The 21,033-nt window shown below is 43.3% G+C and overlaps 1 protein-coding gene across 2 annotated transcripts in view; it reads left to right on the forward strand.

The window, feature by feature from the left end:
• The first annotated feature begins 241 nt into the window (after positions 1-241).
• The window catches only part of ANO3 (anoctamin 3), a 187,589-nt gene continuing 166,797 nt past the window's right edge, over positions 242-21,033 (forward strand). For both annotated transcript variants that reach the window (XR_010306682.1, XM_064163080.1), the window contains exon 1: positions 242-596. Coding sequence is in view for 1 of the 2 variants with exons in the window: in XM_064163080.1 (XP_064019150.1) it covers positions 491-596 (106 nt within the window). In the remaining variant the exon portion in view is untranslated. The remainder of the gene's footprint in view (positions 597-21,033) is intronic.

Raw genomic sequence — 21,033 nt, forward strand, 5'->3', positions numbered from 1 at the left:
CTGCTGTGTTTCTGTTGATTTCTAGGAGGGCTGCTGTGTTTCTGTTGATTTCTAGGAGGGCTGCTGTGTTTCTGTTGATTTCTAGGAGGGCTGCTGTGTTTCTGTTGATTTCTAGGAGGGCTGCCGTGTTTCTGTTGATTTCTAGGAGGGCTGCTGTGTTTCTGTTGATTTCTGGGAGGCTTGTTTTGTTTCTGTGTTACTTTTAACTTGTGTGTTTCTGTACATAGCTGCGAATATTTGTAACGCGTTGTAACTATCTCATGCTTGTATACTGTGCCAAGCTGTGAACATAAAGCTTCGTGCCTTAAATTGTAGCCAGGTGAATCTAGTTTGGGTGATTTGAGTGCGGCCGAGGGTGGGTAACTCCCCAACCGTCAGAGCTGTGTGTAAGGTTAGAGAGCGAATTAGGAGCTAATGCTGCTCAGCTGCGTGGTGCTGCTCGGGTGCTGAGGGGCCAGCGGACACGTGCGTCAGTTAAGCCTGCAGGAGAATGGCGGACGAAGCAAGAGGGGCAGAGCTTCTGAGCTCCTGTCTGTGGAAGTTTGAGAGTCTTTTGGCCTTCTGGTTTCATCTCTGCTTGCACAGCAGCACACGAGGTGAGTAAATAATGCAAGGGTGGAAGGTTTAGCGGAAGGGTTGTTCCTTATGCTCGCTTTATAACTCTGCAGCATCTGTGTGGTGTTTTGTTTGTTTCTAAAGCTGGTTGTCACAACTTCCTTCTCTGGCTGCTGTTGAGGTAGTCTCTGGAACCTGACTGTCGCCTCAGTTCTTCCTTAGAAGCCTTATCTAAAATCTCTTCACTCGAAATACAATTCCTGCGGCAGACAAGGGGTGAAGAGCAATTGGTTGTGCTTCAGGAAAGAGATCTGCGAGTAGGCTGAAGTAAAGAGCCAGCTGGTTCTTTTTGTTTGTTTTTGTTCTCTATCTTTTTAAACGAGTGTGTTTGCTGATGTCCTTCAGTGGCCAAAGCGAGAGCTGCAGTGGAGAATGCGTGGTCAGACCCCGTGGGCTGCACATTTTGTCTGCCTTCCCAGCTCCGTAGTGTGCTTTGGCAGGGCATTTTAAACAAAGGCACTCCAAAACTGTAAGAAAACTCTTAAGAAACACCAAACATGTATTAGCTATGGATCAGTGCACTGACATCTTGCTTGGAAAGAGAAGGAGCAACTCATTGCAAAGGTGGAATGTGAAATCACTCTAAGTGCAATGCTGAACCTGTTTAAGTCAATGGAGGCTGCAAATTCTTGCTAGAAGTAAGGTTGAGTCTCAAGCACTTTTACTAGGGGGGGGGGGAGGGAAATAGTTTAGACCTATGCCACCCAGTTTTGTTGTGAAATCTGTGCTTTGTTCTCTAAGAAAATAGATAGAATAGTTTGTGTGTGGACCTTTGGATGTTATTATCTGCTCAATCCTTGCTCAAGCGAAATTATTTTCCTGAGTTTGCTGCAGTAATTGGAGTTTTAGAGGGAAGGCTTTTGGGAGTGTTGGATAGATGTTTAAACAGCAGAAGAGATTTAAGGTCTGGATTGTAATAACATCTCCTAGTTCATTCAGTGCATAAAAAAGTCAAGGCACAAATGAATAGCTGATTGCCTGTGGGCAGTTGCACTTAGTCTAGAAACTGAGTAATGCCCCAATGAATGCCTGTCTACAGAGGTAACAATAAAACCAGAAAATCACTTTCATGTTGGTTGTTCTATAATGGAAGTTTGAAGTTGTAGAATTGTAATATGAAAAATCATAATTTTTTTTTTTTTGAGAGAGCTCAACAAAATTATTGACCTACTGCTATTAAGCAGTAAGAAGGCATGAGTCTTATTTTTGTTGTGGATAGAGAAGGAGGGAAAAAAGGCAGAATGCTTTCTTTTATGCTGGTGTAGCAGAATGCTGAATTTAATGGCAATGATATTAAGCCCATGTGTGAGAACTGAGTGTGTTGTTCTCAGCATCTGTGCAACAGGCAGTGTCCAGAGAATGCTGGCTTTCAGAGAGCTTCAATACACTTGCAGGCTGCTGCATTCATGTCTGTCCTTTATTGCTAATTCCTGATGGGGCCTTTTTCAGTTGGAAAATCATTTCAGAAAGATGCAAAGATATTGTAAATGATGGGCTGCAAGAGTGTCTGCACTGAAATGTGTGGTGGGGCAAGTGATTTCCACCTGCTCCCAGTACTGATTTTGCCCAGTGTTTTTATTCAAATGAAGATTGATATCACCTGTTGTAGTACTGGCCTGAAGGGAGATTGTGGCCAGGTGAGGTCGGTATATTCTGCCAGGCGACCAGCAACAGAATGAGAGGACACAGCCTCAAGTTGTGCCAGGGGAGATCTAGGCTGGATGTTAGGAGGAAGTTATTGGCATTGGACTGGGCTGCCCAGGGAGGTGGTGAAGTGGCCGTGCCTGGAGGTGTTGAAGCTAAGCCTGGCTGGGGCACTTAGTGCCATGGTCTGGTTGATTGGCTAGGGCTGGGTGCTGGTTTGACTGGATGAGCTTGGAGCTCTCTTCCAACCTGCTTGATTCTGTGATGCTCCCTTCAACTCCTGAATACTTTTTTCCCCCACTCTTTTTCTTCCCCCCCTTTTGAACATTTTTCACCTTGCTGACTGTTACTTGCAAGACTCATTCTTCTCCCACTAGTACCAGGAAAGTAACTGCATTGAATTAAAAATCTGTACACTGTCATCCAGAGCTCCATGTGTTGCACAGGTACTTTAGACAAGTCCAGTGTATGATCTTCAGAAGTGCTCCTGCTCTTATCTAGGAGGCTAACCTCTTCACTGTGACTTTTGTTTTTCTGCCTGGAAATCACAGGTAATGATAGATTCTTGCACATCTTAATATGTGGAAATTTTGCTCCTTGATTTATTTTTAAGGTTGAAAAAAATGCTCATAATTCACATGCTGCTTTCACATGATTTAGAGGATTAGGCAGAAGTTCTTTGCAGTGAGAGTGGTGAGACACTGGCACAGGTTGCCCAGGGAGGTCGTGGATGACAGAATCACCGAATGTGATCTTTGATCTGATTCTGTCATCCACGACCTCCCAGGAAGTGTTCAAGACCAGGCTGAATGAGACCTTGACCTACCTGTTCTAGTGGGAGATGTCCCTGCCTATGGCAGGGGGTTGGAATTAGAGGATCTTTGAGGTCACTTCCAACCTAAACAACTCTATGATTCTATTCTATGATTGTAATTCTCTGGAATTCAAAAGCAAAGCTGTAGTTCAGCTGTTGCAATTCTCTCTTGCTGTTTTCTTTTTCCTGTGACACACTATAACTGGAAAAGCAGTCAGATGTTGTTTTGAGACTTGAACCAGTATTATGTAGCTCTGTGAACTGATTTTAATACCCTGGAGAGTGTGTGTGTGTATCTAAACAAATTCTCAGATTTAATATCTAGTGTGTCTCTGTGGAAGCATGGTAAGAATCTTGCACCTGAAAGTTGTCCTGTGAATTCAGCACTAACCAGGAGCAGAGAGCAGCAAGATCAATTGGCAGCACAGCTATTTGTCTGTTTACTTTGTGTTTCTCCTCTAGAGATGCCTGGTTTCAGGCAGATTAAAAAGAAATTACTACAAAAATAAAACCATGGGTTTGTGTAGCAGTTAGGTTACTGTTTTGTGGGTTGCTGTTTTTACTGTTGTGAGGAAGAAAATAATACCACAAGTCTAAAACAACTTAAAATGGTTTTGTGGCAAATGTACACACTCATGACTGTTATGAACTGTATCTCATGTGAAACAGGTTATTGTAGAGTCAACCAGGTTGGAAGAGACCTTCATCCAGTCCAACCTAGCACTCAGCCCTAGCCAATCAACCAGACCATGGCACTAAGTGCCCCAGCCAGGCTTGGCTTCAGCATCTCCAGGCACGGTAACTCCACCACCTCCCTGGGCAGCCCATTCCAATGCCAATCACTCTTTCTGCCAACAACTTGCTAACAACATCCAGCCTATACCTCCCTGGCATCACTTGAGACTGTGTCCCCTTGTTCTGATGCTGGTTGCCTGGCAGAAGAGGCCAACCCCACCTGGCTGCAACCTCCTTTCAGGTAGTTGTAGACAGCAATGAGGTCACCCCTGAGCCTCCTTTTTTTCAAGCTAAGCAACCTCGGCTCCCTCAGCCTCTCCTCACAGGACTGTGCTCCAGGCCCCTCACCAGCAGCATACATGAGCAAACCAGAAGTCATCATTTCCCCTAGCCAGAAATATTTTCTAGTTCCAGCAGAGAGCTCCTGTCAAAAAACAAGTGTGCCTGGGCAGAAGGTTGTGGTGAAGAGCCACCAGGATGAACTAATGTGCCACAAGAAAGCAAATTTCTTTAAGTTCTGCACCTACTGCCATCCTTTCAAGCAAGACAAATCTTGCTCTCAGCGCTGTCACTGTTTCTTGGCTCATTTTAGTTATTTATGAGATAATTATTTTCCACTTTGAGTGTATAAAACAACAAACAACTCCCATGGCTCAAATAACTTTGTTTTGTTGCAGTTTAGCAGTCCCATGCATGAAGTGCTTGCTATCTAAGGTAGTAATTTGCTGTGCATTGTGTGGTTTTTGACTGGCCCATAAAAAGGTTGTGCAGTTCCTCACAAATCCCTAGCTTATTTAGTCAGCTCATGAATAGTTGATAGTGTTTTGTGTAAGGCTGGATTGCTGTGGCATGGCTGAAATGGGAACAAAAATAGAGCTAACTAATTTTACCCCGAGAGATTGTGGATTCTCCATCCTTGCATTTAAAAGCTTCCTGGGCACGTTGATGGGAAACTGATTCTAGGTAGCCCTCTCAACGTTGGACTAAAGGACCTCTAGAGGTGTCTTCCAGTCTCAACAATTTTGTGACTCGGTGCAAGCAATCTATCCCAAACTGACAGCTGAAGACTGGCAGTCTGGGACAGGCAAGAGACTTCCCAGAGCTCTTTTGTGCCCCCCGAGTGTAAAATGGGGACAAGATAACACAAGTAATGTGTCTGTGCCTTGGCATTGGATGGGACCTGGGAGAAGTGGGATGTGCTGGGAAGAGGACACAGGACTCAGCTGAAGATCCTCTTCCAGCAGATGGGAGAGGGGCCTACTCTTGTGAGGATTTGAATGTCCCCTGGGGAAAACATGCCACTTGTGGCCGTTTGAGCTTGATTTCTAGCTCAGCCATAAAATAACTTGGGAACTCTCTACTCTGCTCTGGTGAGAACTCATCTTGAGTACCACGTTCAGTTTTGCAATCCCCAGTTGAAGAGGGACAGGGATCTGCTAGAAAGGGTCCAAGAGAGGACTTTGAGGATGGTGAGGGGTCTGGAGCACAGCCTGATGAGGGGAGGCTGAGGGACCTGGGGCTGTGTAGTCTGGAGAAGAGAAGACTGAGAGGGGATCTAATAAATGTTTAGAGATATCTGAGGGCTGGGGATCAGCAGAAGAGGACAGGCTCTGCTCACTTGCTCCTTGGGATAGGACAAGGAGCAGTGGATGGAAGCTGCAGCACAGGAGGTTCCAGCTCAACACAAGAGGGAATTTCTGAAGAGTCCCAGAGCACTGGGACAGGCTCTCCAGAGAGGTGGTGCAGTCTCCTTCTCTGGAAACTTTCAAGGCCTGTCTGGATGCGTTCCTCTGTGACCTGAGCTAGGTTGTATGGTCCTGCTCTGCAGGGTGGTTGGATCCCTTCCAACCCCTGACATCCTGTGAAATCCTGTGAACAGAGAAACTTAGAAGCAGAAGAGTATTGGAGTCCCTGGGTAGAGGGATGAACATGCCAGGGTTAGGCCATAAAATGGCAACAATGGATAAGTTAATATAATTTAATTGGAGCATCAAAAGCTTGTCTGGAAGCACAGCTTGTCTCGTCCCCTTTGCTGCTTCTTCTGCACCTGCTGCTGTCTTCCCCTGCCACTGTTTTGGCTGCTGCTTTGATGCTTCACCACTGCTTGACCCTGTCCCATCTTCTTTAAGGCTATTGTATTCTGTGGTAGTTTATTCTCCTTATACTATTTAGTTTATTCTGTAAAAACAAAAACCAGGTGATGACTTCTGTAGCAAAGTCACAGTCATTTCCATCACTTTTGCAAGCTGCCAAATCTTATACAAGCTGGTTAATAGCTCACATGACAATGTTCCTACTAGAAGAACTGAGGCAGGGAAATGCTGCTTTGTGAACTGAGAGCTGTATTTGGGATTGTCCCAGTGGAATCTGTTGTCAGGTCTTGTGAGAGGTCTCTTAGGACTTCAAGTATAATTACTACTTTAAGAGCCATCATTTTGCTAAGTACTTTCTAAAGGCATCTATGTTCTTGCTCAAACTACTAGGGTTTTGTTAGGGGGGTGTGTTTTCTTGTAGTAGGAGTCAAGTATTTAATTTGTCCTGGAATGCAGCAGTATTATCTTTGCATGGGACTCTCAAGATCTACATCATAAAAAAATGAAATATTTAGCATGGAGAATCTATCCCTAGGAGGATAATGGAGACTTTAATATACTGAACTAAGACTGAATTAAAAAAAAGAAGTAGTAATAGTTGCAAAAAGTCAATTTTTAATGTTGATGGAGTGTTTTCACTAAACAAAGCTTTATGGTAAGGAAATGTTGAGCTTCAGCAATCATCTTTTTTTTGTCAAAACAGTTTAAATTATACCTTTCCCCTTCGTGGTACATATGTAGTGTCTGTAGTTGATGTGCAAAAGGAAGCTTTCAGATGCCATGGTGATGAATGTAACATGGTGAGATGATTGACAGGCTTTCTAAAGCAAGAGTTGCCTCATGCATTGTTCTGAGCTAGCAGAGCCTCCAGAAATACTTGTAAACCAGTCAGCTTTTCCCTGAATGCCTAAAAATACTGTTTCAAAGTAAAATTACTTGCTAATTAAAAAAACTTGTGAATAAGGGTTTTGTGATGAGCCTCACGACAGCAACAATGGCAAAGGGCATAGAAGAGAGGCTATGAAAGAGCAAAATCAGGGTCAGCAAGAGAGGCACAGGTGAGAGCCTCTCTGAAAATCTTTTTCAAGTAGCTGAGTAATATTTCTGGTGGGGCTGGAGGCAGACTACAAGCTATAGAGAGAAGGAACTAAGTGAGTTCATGAGGAAAAAAAAAGCTCACAAAACAAATAAGTGAACTTTGGGAGTTTGATTCCCTTCTAGCTTCAAAAGGTGGTGTAAGGGTCAGCGTGTGCTTCCTTGCACCACGTAATTCTGATTGTCTTGTAGGAGTTAAAATAGGCTTCAACTTCGATATGTGATACATGGTTCCTCAGTTATTAGTTCATCCTGCCCTGTTCTGCAAACTGGGTCTTGAATGTCTACCTGTAACTAGAGAGCAGTCCTGAGGAAAAGGACCTGGGGGAAGTCTGAGGTGATGAAAACTCAACATGAGCCTGCAGTGTGAGTGCAGCCCAGAGAGCAACCCTGTGCTGGGCTGCAGCAAGAGCAGTGTGGGCAGCAGGGCAAGGGAGGGGATTCTGCCACTTGGCTCTGCTCTCCTCAGACCCCACCTGCAGCCCCCAAAACAAGAAGCACATGGAAGTGTTGGAGCAAGTCCAGAGGAGGTCACAGAGATGCTGAGGGGCTGCAGCAGCTCTGCTCTGAGGATAGGCTGAGAGAGTTGAGGCTGTGCAGCCTGGAGAAGAGAAGGCTTTGAGGAGACCTTGGAGTGGCCTTCCAGTATCTGAAGGGGGCTGCAGGAAGGCTGTGGAGGGACTATTGACAAGGACTTGTAATGACAGGATGAGGAGCAATGGGTTTAAACTGTCAGAGGGGAGATTCAAACTAGATGTTAGGAAGAAGTTCTTTGCAGTGAGGGTGGTGAGACACTGGCACAGCTTGCCCAGGGAGGTTGTGGCTGCTCCCTCCCTGAAGGTGTCCAAGGCCAGGTTGGATGAGGCCTTGAGTGACCTGTTCTAGTGGGAGGTGTCCCTGCCTATGGCAGAGAGTTGGAACTGGCTGAACTTTGAGGTCCCTTCAAACCTAAACCATTCTATGACTACTTATTAAACTCTGCTTTCCCTTCCCTTGGCTTGAGAGATGAAGATGTAGCTCTGAAAGAGTTTTCAACAGCTGCAGTGATCCTCTTGGGAGGTAACTTAGGTGTCTAAGTTTTGAAAAGTGAAACTTAAGTTCCTCAGGCACTGGCTAGGTCTTTTGAAGTCTTTCTGTTTCAAGTCTGTGATTGCCTAGGAGGCTGCTATCAGTGGATGTGGTGAGTTAGCTAAGCAGATGTGAAATGCCTTGGGCACTTTTCAATAAATATGACACAATTCATAGCAGTTAGGTTTGCTTTGACTCTTTTCTTCCCAAGCTATTCAAGTTTGTGTTCTTGAAAGCTTCTTCCTTTCTCATGCAAATGAGAATCCAGATAACTTCAGCACATAATATACATCTCTTGCTTCATAACCTTCTATCCTCTATAGCTCTCTGGCATGAAAAAATGTGCTGCTGCTTTTCACTGACAACGAAGGCGGTTGGCACTATCTGTTAGCTTCCTGTTCCTTCTGCTTACCTCTTATTTTCTGAAGACTCTTATGGCTTTAAAATTTATCCTATACCTCCTTTGCTTAATAAAGATCTCAGGTCCACTCACTTCTAAATCTGTGTCTTCTTTGATTTTTACTTGTGCTCAAGGCATCTCTTTTATTCATCTACAATTAGATAATTTATGTCCCTTCTGAGAGCAGAAAGCATTGCATGAAAGGAAGCAATCAGGATGCTGATTTCCTGGTAAGAGCAGACACTCACTTATTAGCTCTTCTGCAGTTTGTTTTTGATATCCTCTGATATTGAGACTGGCCTTATGTTTTGAGGTGGGATGGTTTGTTTTTTTTTTTTTTGGGGGGGGGGGGGGGGTGTGTGTTAATCTCTTTTCAGCATGGATTCTCTGCCTGTGGTCAAAGTGGTGCTCATCAAAGATAGAAATACTGAAGTACGAGGGCAAAGTAAGGGGGGTTTTGAACAGACTTTAGAACATCAGTGCATGGCACTAGGATGGTGTTGAAAATGTATTACTCTAATCACTCTCCCTTTTTAACTTCAAAAGAGCCCTACCTTCAATGTAATCCTGGAGGTTAATATTACAGAAAAAAAAGGTATTTGTCATAAGGAGAAATAAAGGTGATTAGATCTGGCAGTTTTCCTGAGGCTTTTGATCTTTTCCTCACACCTTTACATGAAACTGAGCTCCAGCTGCCTGTCCAAAACAGCTACTGCAATGAGTTCCATGCTGAGAGTAAGGGGAAGCTGCACCAGTCTCAGGAAACCCTGGGACTCAGAGGTCTTGCCACTTCTTTTCGAGATGAAATGTTGTTCTGGAGGTGCTGCTTAGACCCTTCTCCTGTGTCCAGGCATGCTCTGGTGAAGTTCCCCAGCCACTGCCTGTGCCCAGTTTAGAGTGAGAAGTGTCAGTGCTATCAGAAGGGGGCTGCAGGCAGTGGCACATCCCTGAAGACATTCATGGTCAGATTTGATGAGGCTCTGAGTCACCTGCTCTAGTGGGGGATGCCCCTGCTTGCTGTGTGGATGTTGGACTGGATGACTCTCTTCCAACCTAGTGCATAGAGGAATAAATTTACGACTGAATCCCGCTTTGTGCTCAGCTTTGGAATTGTAGAACTCCAGCCAAGAGACTTTTTGGAATAAGCTGGTTGATAACAAGTGAAAATGATAATTGTGGAGATTGTTGCCCCTCCCTCCCCCCTTTCTTTCTTTTTTTTTTTTTTTTTTGCCAAGGCATAGTATGTTTTAGTGGAGTTATTGAATAATAGCACATTTAGTTAATTAACCATTCAGTGCTTTCTCTGAAGGGGGACCTGCTGTTAGCAGAACTGCTGTGCCATTTGCTTTGTGTACTCTCATTTGCAGAAGGATATCAACAGCAGAGGCAGCTAGGGTAATGAAGCATGAAAGGAAGGGACAAAATCACTGCCACTTCAGTAGCTCTTTCAACACAACAGCTGGGGAAAAAAAAAGAGAGAGCAAGAAAGCAAAAAGGCTAATATGGAACTGCTCTTCTTATGCTTTGGGACTTGTGAGAGCATCTCTGAAATACCAGACCTGACTTTGACATTTGCTTTTGGCTAAGATGAAATTCTCCTTCAATGGGTATCTGTGACTGGTTCTGTAGAACTGTGTGATGTCTTTCCCCACCTCCAAAGGAGGATTTGGATAGAGGTACTGCAGGCTTTGCTGTTCCTAAGCGATAAAGGCACATGCTGTATGTTAATATATACATGTTCAGGGTAAATTGAATCATAGAATCAACCAGGTTGGAAGAGACCTCCAAGATCATCCAGTCCAGCCTATCCCCCAGCCCTATCCAGTCAACCAGACCATGGCACTAAGTGCCTCATCCAGGCTTTTCTTGAACACCTCCAGGGACGGTGACTCCACCACTTGCTTTCTGATCACTTCTTATTCCCTTTCTGTTCAGCAGCAAGCATCTGCCCTATGATGATGCGAGTCAGACACCTAGTGTCTAGTCTGAATTAATTCACTGAGTCTGTAATTCATGCACTAAACAGGCTCACATCTGTTGCTTGGTACTGAGGAAATAATGTCTATCTGAAAAATAACACTACATGTGACTTTTTAAAGGTTAAAAGGTACTTCTGGTAATCTGATGGGAAATGCAACTTTTGCTGTATCCAATCTGTTCTTGCAACAGTCAAAGTGGCTTGATGTGATAGTCTTAATCTCCACTCCCTTAAGTTTCATATTGTCACCACTTCTCCTGTCACAACAGCTACTTGAAAATCATCCATGTCATGTCCCCCCCATTCTTATAGGTCTCTTTTTAAGTACTGAAAGGCTGCAATAAGTTCTCCCTAGAGCTTTTTCTTTTCCAGGCTGAACAACCTCAACTCTCTCAGCCTTTCTTGATGTTCCAGCCCTCAGATTAGCTTTGTGACTGGGTGCATCAGTCCAGCACCAGTGTGAAGTTTCAGCAGTCACAGGGACATCTGCAAAATCCATAACACTCCACTGTGCACTTCAATATTTGTAATGGTATTTGCATTTCCAAATCCACATTTAAAAACTTTTAGCTGAATTTAAAATCAGGGCATTGTTATGATTGTTCAACTTGGTTTTATTAGAAGCTGTGCTGAAGTATCTCATTAGTGAGGGGGGGAGGGAAATCACATATGAGTCTTCAAGGTCTTAGCCTGGAAAGAATTACAGAGGAAAGTTGAGAGAAGGAATTGCTTTGTAGGTAAGGTGCTGTTTGCTCTTGGACTTTGCCACTGGTTTTCTCAGGGCTGAACTTTTTCTTTCTCTTTATTTCTCAGTGGTGATGACTGCAGGTGTACAGAGAAAGCCACTGCAGCATGTCATAAAGCTCAGAAACCATCTGTTTAGGGAATGACTTGGAGAGGAACTTTTCCTCTTTAATTGGGCAAGAGCTTTTGCCTTTACTATTTGGCTTTCTAGCCTTTCCTTTAGGGTACAAGCAACATTTTATTGAGAGGCACAGCACATTGTTTTAGCCATATCAGGGTGTTGTTATATGTTAGCAACTGCAGATGGGTTTTATGCCTAACAAAGCAAAAGCATTTCAGTGCATCAGGGAAACAGTCTCTTATATCCAGTATCTGAAGGGGACCTACAGGAAGGCTGGGAGGGGACTATTGACAGGATCTTGTAATGACAGGACAAGGGGTAATGGGTTAGAACTGGCAGAGGGGAGATTCAAACTAGATGTTAGGAAGAAGTTCTTTGCAGTGAGGGTGGTGAGACACTGGCACAGGTTGCCCACCAGAAGTTGTGGCTGCTCCCTCCCTGAAGGTGTTCAAGGCCAGATTGGATGAGGCTGTGAGCAACCTGTTCTAGTGGGAGGTGTCCCTGCCTATGGCAGGGGGTTGGAATTGGATGAGCTTTGAGGTCCCTTCCAACTTAAGCCATTCTTATGATCTATGGAATTATCTGATGCCATTGCAAGTTCATATATATATATATATGGAGAGCTGATGCTTATGGGCTGCCTTTCTCATGTGCCTAGGTTTTGGGAAAGGATTTTATTTTCAGACAGCCCTGAAAAATACTTATCAAACAAATATTACTGGTGTAAGAGGTGGATTCTGTGCACGCATTTATCTTTCTGATGTCAGTAGGTCTTCAGTAGCAGTGCCCTCTCATCCTTCTGAAAAAGAAATAATTAATGGAATGTATTGCTCCTGAATGAAATAATAATATGGAATGGTTACTTCCTTAGTGCTGATTTTGTCATGTTGGGTGCTTCTTCTTAAATCTTACTGTTATTAACAGTTTAGATGTCACTCAAGGGTCAAAATAAATGATGGTAGTATACTCAAAGCTCAAGATTAAATAGCTTATATCACAGAGATTTGAAAATAGGTTTCTTTGTGCTGTAATGACAGAGAATTTCTGGTTTAACTTGTGTGTGTGAGAAATTGATCTCTAAAGAAGAGTTAGTTTGCCTCAAATTATCTTGAGGCAATGTATTTGTACACCTAAGAAGTCTAAAGATGAAACAGCTTTGAGATTTTTGGATTGCAGGGTATGAAGTTTGCCTCTATTAATCAAATTGCCTGAATTATTTTCCTGTTTCACTTGGTAGTATCCAGTGATGGAGTGTGCTGTCTGATGATTTAATTGTGTTGGTTTCTTCTTCCCCAGGGAGAATCACTGTCACTATGTCTTTCTTTAGGGTGAGTCTTGCAAGTAATGTCAAAAAAAAGGGGGAGGGCACACACAACCTGCAGTACATTCTAAAGGAAATTTAAAATTACTATGGGACAGCTAATTCCAAGTTCAAAATTATTCCTTTTCAGCAAGACTAAGGAAATAAAAGGTATAAAACTATGTTTTCAAGATTGATTAGCCAATATCGCTGGGAAAGCTGTTGGCAAAACATACTCAAGTGTGTTAATTCATCAGCAGAATGTAGCCAAAATTGCTTTGCTCTTCTAGCAACTCAAAAGTGAGAGAGATTGTATAGTAAAATAATCAAATTCCACTTGTGCCTGCATTTATTTAGCAGTCTGAGGTGTTTTGGGTTGCCTACAGAAGATAAACATCATTTTCTTCCCTACCCCCTCTCTCTACAGCATGAATAACTGCCTCTGTTGAAATTCAAATGGTAATGCCTCAATTAATAGCGAAGATGCCACCAAAAGGTGTACTAAATTACAAAACATGTTTTGCTATTTAGAAACTGTGTTGACTTACTGCAGCATAACCTCTTTATGGCCTCTCTGTTTCGATTAGCTAAGACAGGGTTTGTGCAATTGCCAGAAGTAGAAAGAAGAATCTATTTCTTTTAATGCCAGTTGGAAAATTCACTTTGACGTCAAAGTCTTTTATTACTATCTTAATTTTTCCAGAAAGCAGTATTTGTTACAGGACTCTCTGAATTCAATTTAACTTGGTTTGGCATCATAAAAGCCAAGTGGTTTGTAATCTTTACGTTTCTTATCTCTCTGAAAATATTGTCAGCGGTATAAATGCTACTTCCAGGTACCTTTTGCAACATGCAAGTTGATGTTTAGGGGACAGAGATATTTTCACGTATGTCAGACATTTAGAAGCATCAAATTGAAAGTGGTTTAGAAACATCCATAAGCATCTAATGACTAGATTTAGTACATGGAATGGTTTAGTTTGGATGAGACCTCAAAGATTATCTAGTTCCAAGCCCCTGCCCTAGGCAGGGATGCCTCCCACTAGAATAGGTTGCTCGAGAGCAGCTTTCTAGTAGTCAAATAGTGGAGTATGGTGGAAAATCAGGTTCTGGTGCTTGAGTTTAGTTATGTGTCCCTGTGTCTGGAGGCATCTAAATGAAGTTCTGAAAGTTAGATACATTCCCATGATATGTCCCCACAATATCTTGCCAATAGTGCCAGTCTTCAACAGAGCAAGATGGAAAAATAGAACTCCAAACTGCTTAACAACTAAAGGTGTTTTAAACAATAAACCAGATAATATTGGCAATTTAAAACTTTATTTCAGAAGAAAAAGACACAAAATGAAGGTGCCAAATGAAACAGCTGCAGCTGCTCCCAGTCTGGTTTAACTCCTGGAGATGAGAGAGACAGAGGTAGTATTTGCTTTAGCATAAGTGGAAAGGTCTACAAGCGTTTGCTGCCTTTCAGGTCTTCCAGAGATCATCACAGGATGATGATCATATATCACCAGCAGGAAATTGTTTTCCTCAGAGCTGGAAATTAAAAGTAATAATGAAATAAAATATTGTACATTGTCCTCTCCATCTTAAAGGGTGACCCCTACTCTTCAGCAGAGCTGGTGGCATACACTACATAATGTGTGTAGAGAACAGAACAGTTTGGGGGCTGTCTAAATTGTCAAGGAACATCACCCTCTCCTTTGTCATATCTGTAAAGGCATCAAATTGAGGGGAGAAAACCAACTCCTTTGTACAAACAAAGAAATAGTCACAGGCTGGTAGAAGCTTAATATATCTTTGACTGAATTACATGCTCAGGGTTATGTGGGAAAATTAATAGCAGCAATAGTAATGAGATACTTGGGGTGTTTAAATTAAATCATGTTGAGATTGATGTCACTGAGGAAACCTAAAACCTTCAGCTAAGGGTCTGTACTGGAGGAAGAATTGCTCACACACCCAGGAAAAGCTACAAGAACCTAGCTAAGGATAATGTAAAGTTCTTACGACACTGAACATTTGAAGAATGATTCTGCCTCTGGGCATTTGTGATGATTTATCATTAAAGGATTGAGCTTCTGTTTGTTTTGATCCAGCCTTCCTACAGGACTTAGTAACAGTTTCATGCTTATTTATAAACAGTGAAGTGAAATGTAAGGTACAGATTTTTTGAGGGAGGATATATTGATAGGGCTGATACCTTCTGTAAAACTGCCAACAAATCCAGCAGCCATAAGAGGAACTGAACAAGTTTTAACCTCGGTGTGAGATGTGCTGGATTTGCCTTTCCAGCCATACGATGTGGGTGTCTGGCCATCAGTCAAGGTAGAATGGTCTTAAGCTGAGGGAGAATAGGTTTAGACTGTATTTTAGGAATACATTCTTTGGTATGGAGTTGTTGAGATTCTGGAGTAGGTTGCCCTACCCAGGGTGGTTTGTGGAATGAGATACACACAGTTGCTGCATAGCAAGAGTTTGCTTCTGTGAAGCTGAGTTTAGAGATGTTGAGTTTGTCTTGTTGTAGAACAAGAAACTGTTTAGGCAAAGTTGCGTGGTGCACAGATCTTTCTTGCATCAGATTACTCTTTCATGCTGATCAAGGAGATGCTTAGGAAGTGATAGGAGCTAACAGCTGACGAGTCACTATCTCGCCTTTCCCCGATCAAGGCTTGCCAATTTTCCTGCAAAAAAAAACCATCTCGTCCGATACGTTCTCATAAACGATAATTCCTGCTTCATCAGATCTGCTGCTCTGAAGGCAAATCCAGAGCTGGCAGCACACGGGCGAGGTTCCCAAGGCAGGTACCTCCCCGAGCATCCCCTGTCCTGCTCCGCCCGACGTGGAGCTCTCCGCCCCGTGTAGTTCCGCAGCACCTCCAGTAGGCGGCGCTCTCTGCGTTGCTTATGCTGCTCCCGCCGGGCTGGTGGGACAGAGCCCGGAAAGAAACGGAGCCTTTTCTTGGCTCGACCTCTGTTGAGGTTTACTCGCATCCAAGGGAAGGAAAAATACTAAAATACTATCTTTTCCAAGACGCTTTAAGGATGAAACCCCTTTGCTTAATCTCGCCAGCACTAGTTTCTCTAGAAAGCAGCTTTTTAGACTGAAGGCTCTAACAAATGGAGAAAGTGAGAACCGTTTCTGCCTTGTTGTCAGGGAACGCTGCAGCCTGTGGCCGTTTGTCTTGCTGCACACGTCGGTGACAAAGAGCCGAGTGTTCCCGGGGAAGCACAAGTGTGGCACCAGCAGCTTCCAGGGTGTAGCTGCCAGGCTGGGTACGGGATGCACTTGTTCTCATTGGCATTGCTTAGCTCCTCCCAGCTGGACCAGTGGGTAACAAACTGTGAATTAAACTCTTCAAACAAAGTTCGTATGGCCACAGCTCAGCAGACTTACAGATGTCTCTACCCTTGCTATTTTCATAGCAGCTACCCAGAAATGCCATAACATTTTTGTCACTACGAGAACAGAACTTTTCAGAGGAGTAGTTTTGTACCTTACAGAAGAGCTTTAATACTTAGCAAATGCTGCAGAGCTGGAGGAGCAGCTTTTTGGAAATACAGTTTCTCTGTCATTGACTTAAACGTTTTGCACTGTTACAGTTTGGGGAAATACTTATTTGGGGTGTTTTGTTGTCCTAGGAAGTTATTTATCTCCAGACGTGGGGAAGCTGGACTGAAAGTGGTTGCTGCTTTTGTTCAGCTTTGTTTTTACCTTGGGCTGTACTGAGGTGTACGATGTCAGCTGTCATAATCGAACTGGAGAAGCTTTCTTCAGAGGAGGTTGAGAGCAGAAAGGATTCCAGGACAGGTTTTAAGGAAGGCAAATTCAGTGACTCGTGTGGCGATTGTCACGGGCTCCAACTTCACTGCTCGCGTTCTGCACCAGCTGGTAAGCATGCACTGATCTAAACTCTCCCTCAAACCTCTCTCTGTTTTTGCAAGTGAACTGTGTAACCCATGAAGGAAACACAGGGTTCATTGCTGTCACGTGCATGCAATATATGAGGCCATTTCTATTGTATCTAAATACTGGAAGATAGATCAGGTTATAAAAATCCCCTGTCTCCTGATCACTCCAGCACATAGGCTGCTACTAGGAGAGCAGCCCACAAGACTGTTAGCTTGGCAGCATCTCAGGGATGAGCTTTCACAGGAGATGACACAGGTTTTGTGGAAGTTAGAGCAGCCCCAGCAGCTACTCTAATATTAAACTTTGCTAAGTGTGTATATATAACTGTCCCCTCCACTGCCTAGCACTGTAGCTTCTCTTTGGCAGTTTGTGATCACACAGAGGCTTGTAATGAAGGAACTGTCGATGCTGTAAGGTTGTTTTGGTGGTGGTGGTGGTTGGTTTTCCTTGCTTTTGTGGTGTTTGGGAGTTCTGTTTTGTTTGTTTTAGCAGTTTTGTAGTTGTTTTGTTTGGTTTTTTTTTTTTGCATGACCAGTGTGGCTCATTGAGGTTTTTGTGGTAGTTATTGCAGCTGTGAGTAACAAGTCCCCCAAAGTGTCGATTCAACAGGCATTATGAAATTTTAATCTCTCTGAGAACTCATAATAGTGAGAAATAGAGAATGTAGCTGCTCTGGATTGTCTCGTATAACCAAGGAGACACATCTGCAGTTAATCAAGGGATTCTCATTGATGCTCTTAAAGTCTCTAAGGAAATGCCTTTTAAGAATGGCTACTCTGATTTCCTGTGTACTACAGCTGTGTCTTGACTTCCACAACTCTGAAAGAATAATTTGGTTTTGATCACTTGGTTATGACCCCTGGAACAAAGCACAGACAAGACAAATAGAGAATTCCTGAATGTAGGCAATGCTTTGTCCTGAGAAAGGGCAAGAACCTGCAGTCAAAGACTGTAACTTTCACTTGGTTGGAGTAGGTGAATATGTAAATAAAACATTGAAGATTTTAACCCTTCAATAACGTTTTGGGACAGTTTTCAGTTCTTACACATTTAACTGGTGGCACAATTGGGATGCCAGGCTATGTATTCTTTCATAAATAAAACAGGCAACTTCACTTCTTGCAAAGCCTTTGCTAACTTTAAGCCAGAATTTTTTCAGTGGCTGCAGCTTTAAAAGTTTCTCTCTTATGGTAGCAGGTTTGTTCTTTGGGTGGTTTTTTTTCCAGGTATTCATACGTTTTCCTTGGGATCTTATAACTTTTTAATTGCTTCTCCTACCCCAGAGAATTAAAGAATGTGTGTCTGTTAGGTGACATGCTTTTCAGTGCTCCTTAAATATCAGAGTGACCTGTTCTAGCCTAGCTAGTCGATCAAGAGAGAAATGAACTTTGAGCATGAGCAGCATATTGCTTGTGGAACTGTAGCATCCAGAGTTCTGCAGCATGCAGATTATTAAAATAATCAGACTTCTTGTTGGGGTCCTATCAGTTGGAAAAGTATTTTCTCCTTAAAAGAGTCTTATCTTGCAAGATTTGTTACAAACACTCTTTACTGTTTTCAGAGCAGGAGCAGTGCTAGCAAGCATCTTTGAGAAGTGTTTTGTCAGAGTTAAAGGTGTTCTTGGTTTGTGTTTTTGTACCACAGGAAGAAGAAAATACTGTCTCAGGGTTTATGAATGATGACTTAAAGCAAATGCAGTCTCATCTTCTCCCTTCAAATTTTTTTTCCTTAATGTATTTACTTCACCAGTGCTCAAAGTAAGCAAACTTTTTAGTTCTTGAGAGTTGGGTTGACTTGGCTGAAGTCTGAATGGGACAGTGTAAACAATCCCTCTGGCTTCCACAAGCATGTCCTAAAAGGAACTTCTACTTGCTCAGGCATGGCTGTTGGCAAAAAATAAACAGCTCTTGGTTATACTACAATTGTGGGCACCATTTCTTCTCAAGATGCTGCACTGATGTTTACTAGGGTTGAGTCCCCTGTCCCACAGGACCTGACTCTACAGCTGCAGCCTTGGGAATCTTACATTTTAGGCTCTATGATTTTTGCTGTTGTTTTGGATATTGGCTTGTGGTTTTCTTTTTCTCAGCCTGGAGAAGAGGAGGCTCAGAGGTGAGCTCATTGTTGTCTACAACTACCTGAAGGGAGGATGTAGCCAGGTGGGGTTGGGCTCTTCTCCCAGGTAACCAGCAACAGAACAAGGGGACACAGTCTCAAGTTGTGCTAGAGGAGGTCTAGGCTGGATGTTAGGAGGAAGTTGTTGGCAGAGAGAGTGATTGGCATTGGAATGGGCTGCCCAGGGAGGTGGTGGAATCGCTGTGCCTGGAGGTGTTCAAGCAAAGCCTGCATGAGGCACTTAGTGCCATGGTCCGGTTGATTGGCCAGGGCTGGGTGCTAGGTTGGACTGGATGTTCTTGGAGGTCTCTTCCAACCTGGTTGATTCTATGGTTGCATCAAGTGGCTCCTCTGAAGCAACTCAAATCATCAGCAAATTGTAACGTGCATAAGTTACTGAAGTGTAAGCAGTCAGTGTGAACATACCAAAGAATCCACAACAAAGGACATGTCCTTTTCTCTGTGTTCAATCTGCTGTCCACATACTCTCAGAGGAGAGCTTTCTTGTTTCAAATTTATTGAGCTGTGCTTGTACTATCTTTTTATAAATAAACCAGAGAACTCCGTGGAGTTTATCACTTCAGAAAAACTTTTCTTGTGACACTGATATGTTAATTCTAGACACTTAGGAGTGCACATAAAGAAAAACGAATCTCTGACAAAGTAAATGATGTCCTGAAATACAGTCTGATGGAATGGGAAACAGAAATATTGCTGAGACATAACAATAACTGTATTTTCATTTTGTTTCTTTAACCAAGCCCTGTGCAGTAGGATGTAAATGATAAGCTACTTCCCTATGTCTCTCTTGATGAATGAGATGATATCATAAATAGCCTAACTTTCTGCACATCACTCAGTATTTCTGATGTAAGGACCAATCCTGAGGCATATTTATCTGAGTGTATAGAATTGTCAGAGGAGGTTGCAGAGGGTGATAACACTGGAATAACAACAGTGTTAATTAGCACTGTGTATCCTGTGCAGACAGGCTATGAGAGTTGGGGCTCTTCAGCTTGGCTTCGAGGAGGCCTTGGAGTGGCCTTCCAGTATCTGAAGGGGGCTCCAGGAAGGCTGGGGAGGGACTATTGACAAGGTCTAGGAATGACAGGACAGGGAGTAATGGCTTTAAACTGGCAGAGAGGAGATTCAAACTAGATGTTAGGAAAGAGTTGTTTGCAGTGAGGGTGGTGAGACACTGGCACAGGTTGCCCAGGGAGGTTGTGGCTGCTCCCTCCCTGGAGGTGTTCAAGGCCAGGTTGGATGAGGTTTTGAGCAACCTGTTCTAGTGGGAGGTGTCCCTGCCTATGGCAGGGGGTTGGAACTGGATGATCTTTGAGGCCCCTTCCAACCTAAACCATTCCTGTGATCACATGCAGACTTCCTATGTAGAGCATCATCTGATTCTTAAGGTGTTAGTCACTTGCAGTGCAATAGTGAGACATTTCAGAAGATGAAATTTTGAAATGCATGAACAAGGCTGCCTGACAACCATGAACAGATCCATGACCACTGTTGATTTCCACAGCACTGGACTCCAGGTGAAAGTCTGAAGGGAGTAGTGGGACTTGTATACCCAGGAGATAATGGAGGGTTGATGGGTTTTCAGAGATGTCAGAAAGCCTTTGAGAAATGAAAGCTTGATTCAATTCATGTGTTACTCATCCTGCAAAGGATTTTTCATTCAATGTGGCATGAATTGCAGTGTCAGAGCTGCAGCAGTTTGCCATCACCAGTGGGCAAGAGGCCAGTCACAATATTGAAATGAAGGTCCAGGTCTCTGTCTTATTTGCTAGGCTTGAATCATAGAAAAGCTCAGGCTGGAAGGGACCTGCTGCTGGTCTCTTCTCACAGGCAGTTGGAGGCAGAACAAGGGGGAATGGCCTCGGGCTGAGTCTGGAGAGGTTTAGATTGGACAAAAAGTTTTTCAGAGAGAGAGTGGTCAGGCACTGGAATGAGCTGCCCAGGGAGGAGGTGGAGTTGCCCACCCTGGATGTGTTTAAGGGACGTGTGGTTGTGGTACTTAGGGATATGAATCTTGTAGAGTTATAGGTTGGACTCGATGATGCTGAGGGGCTCTGCCAACCTGCATGTTTCTGTGATTCTGTGACCTCAGATCATCTACTCCAACCTTTGCCATGGGCAGGGACACTTCTCAACTAGACTCAGCTGCTCAAGGCCTTATCCAACCTGGCCTTGAACACCCCCAGGATCTGACTATTGCAACTGCAAATACTTGTGTAGATTTAAACCTTGTTGTCCCTGATATATGCTATTTTGCTTCATCTCTTGCTAGTCTGGAAATGACTAAAAGCATTCAGCTACCATAGTGGTCTTGATCTCCTAACCTTCATGTTACAGCTGGAAGACAAATCATAATCAGAGTAATTTCTCCCTG

The sequence above is a fragment of the Pogoniulus pusillus genome, chromosome 24, assembly GCF_015220805.1.
Source record: "Pogoniulus pusillus isolate bPogPus1 chromosome 24, bPogPus1.pri, whole genome shotgun sequence".
NCBI lineage: Eukaryota > Metazoa > Chordata > Aves > Piciformes > Lybiidae > Pogoniulus > Pogoniulus pusillus.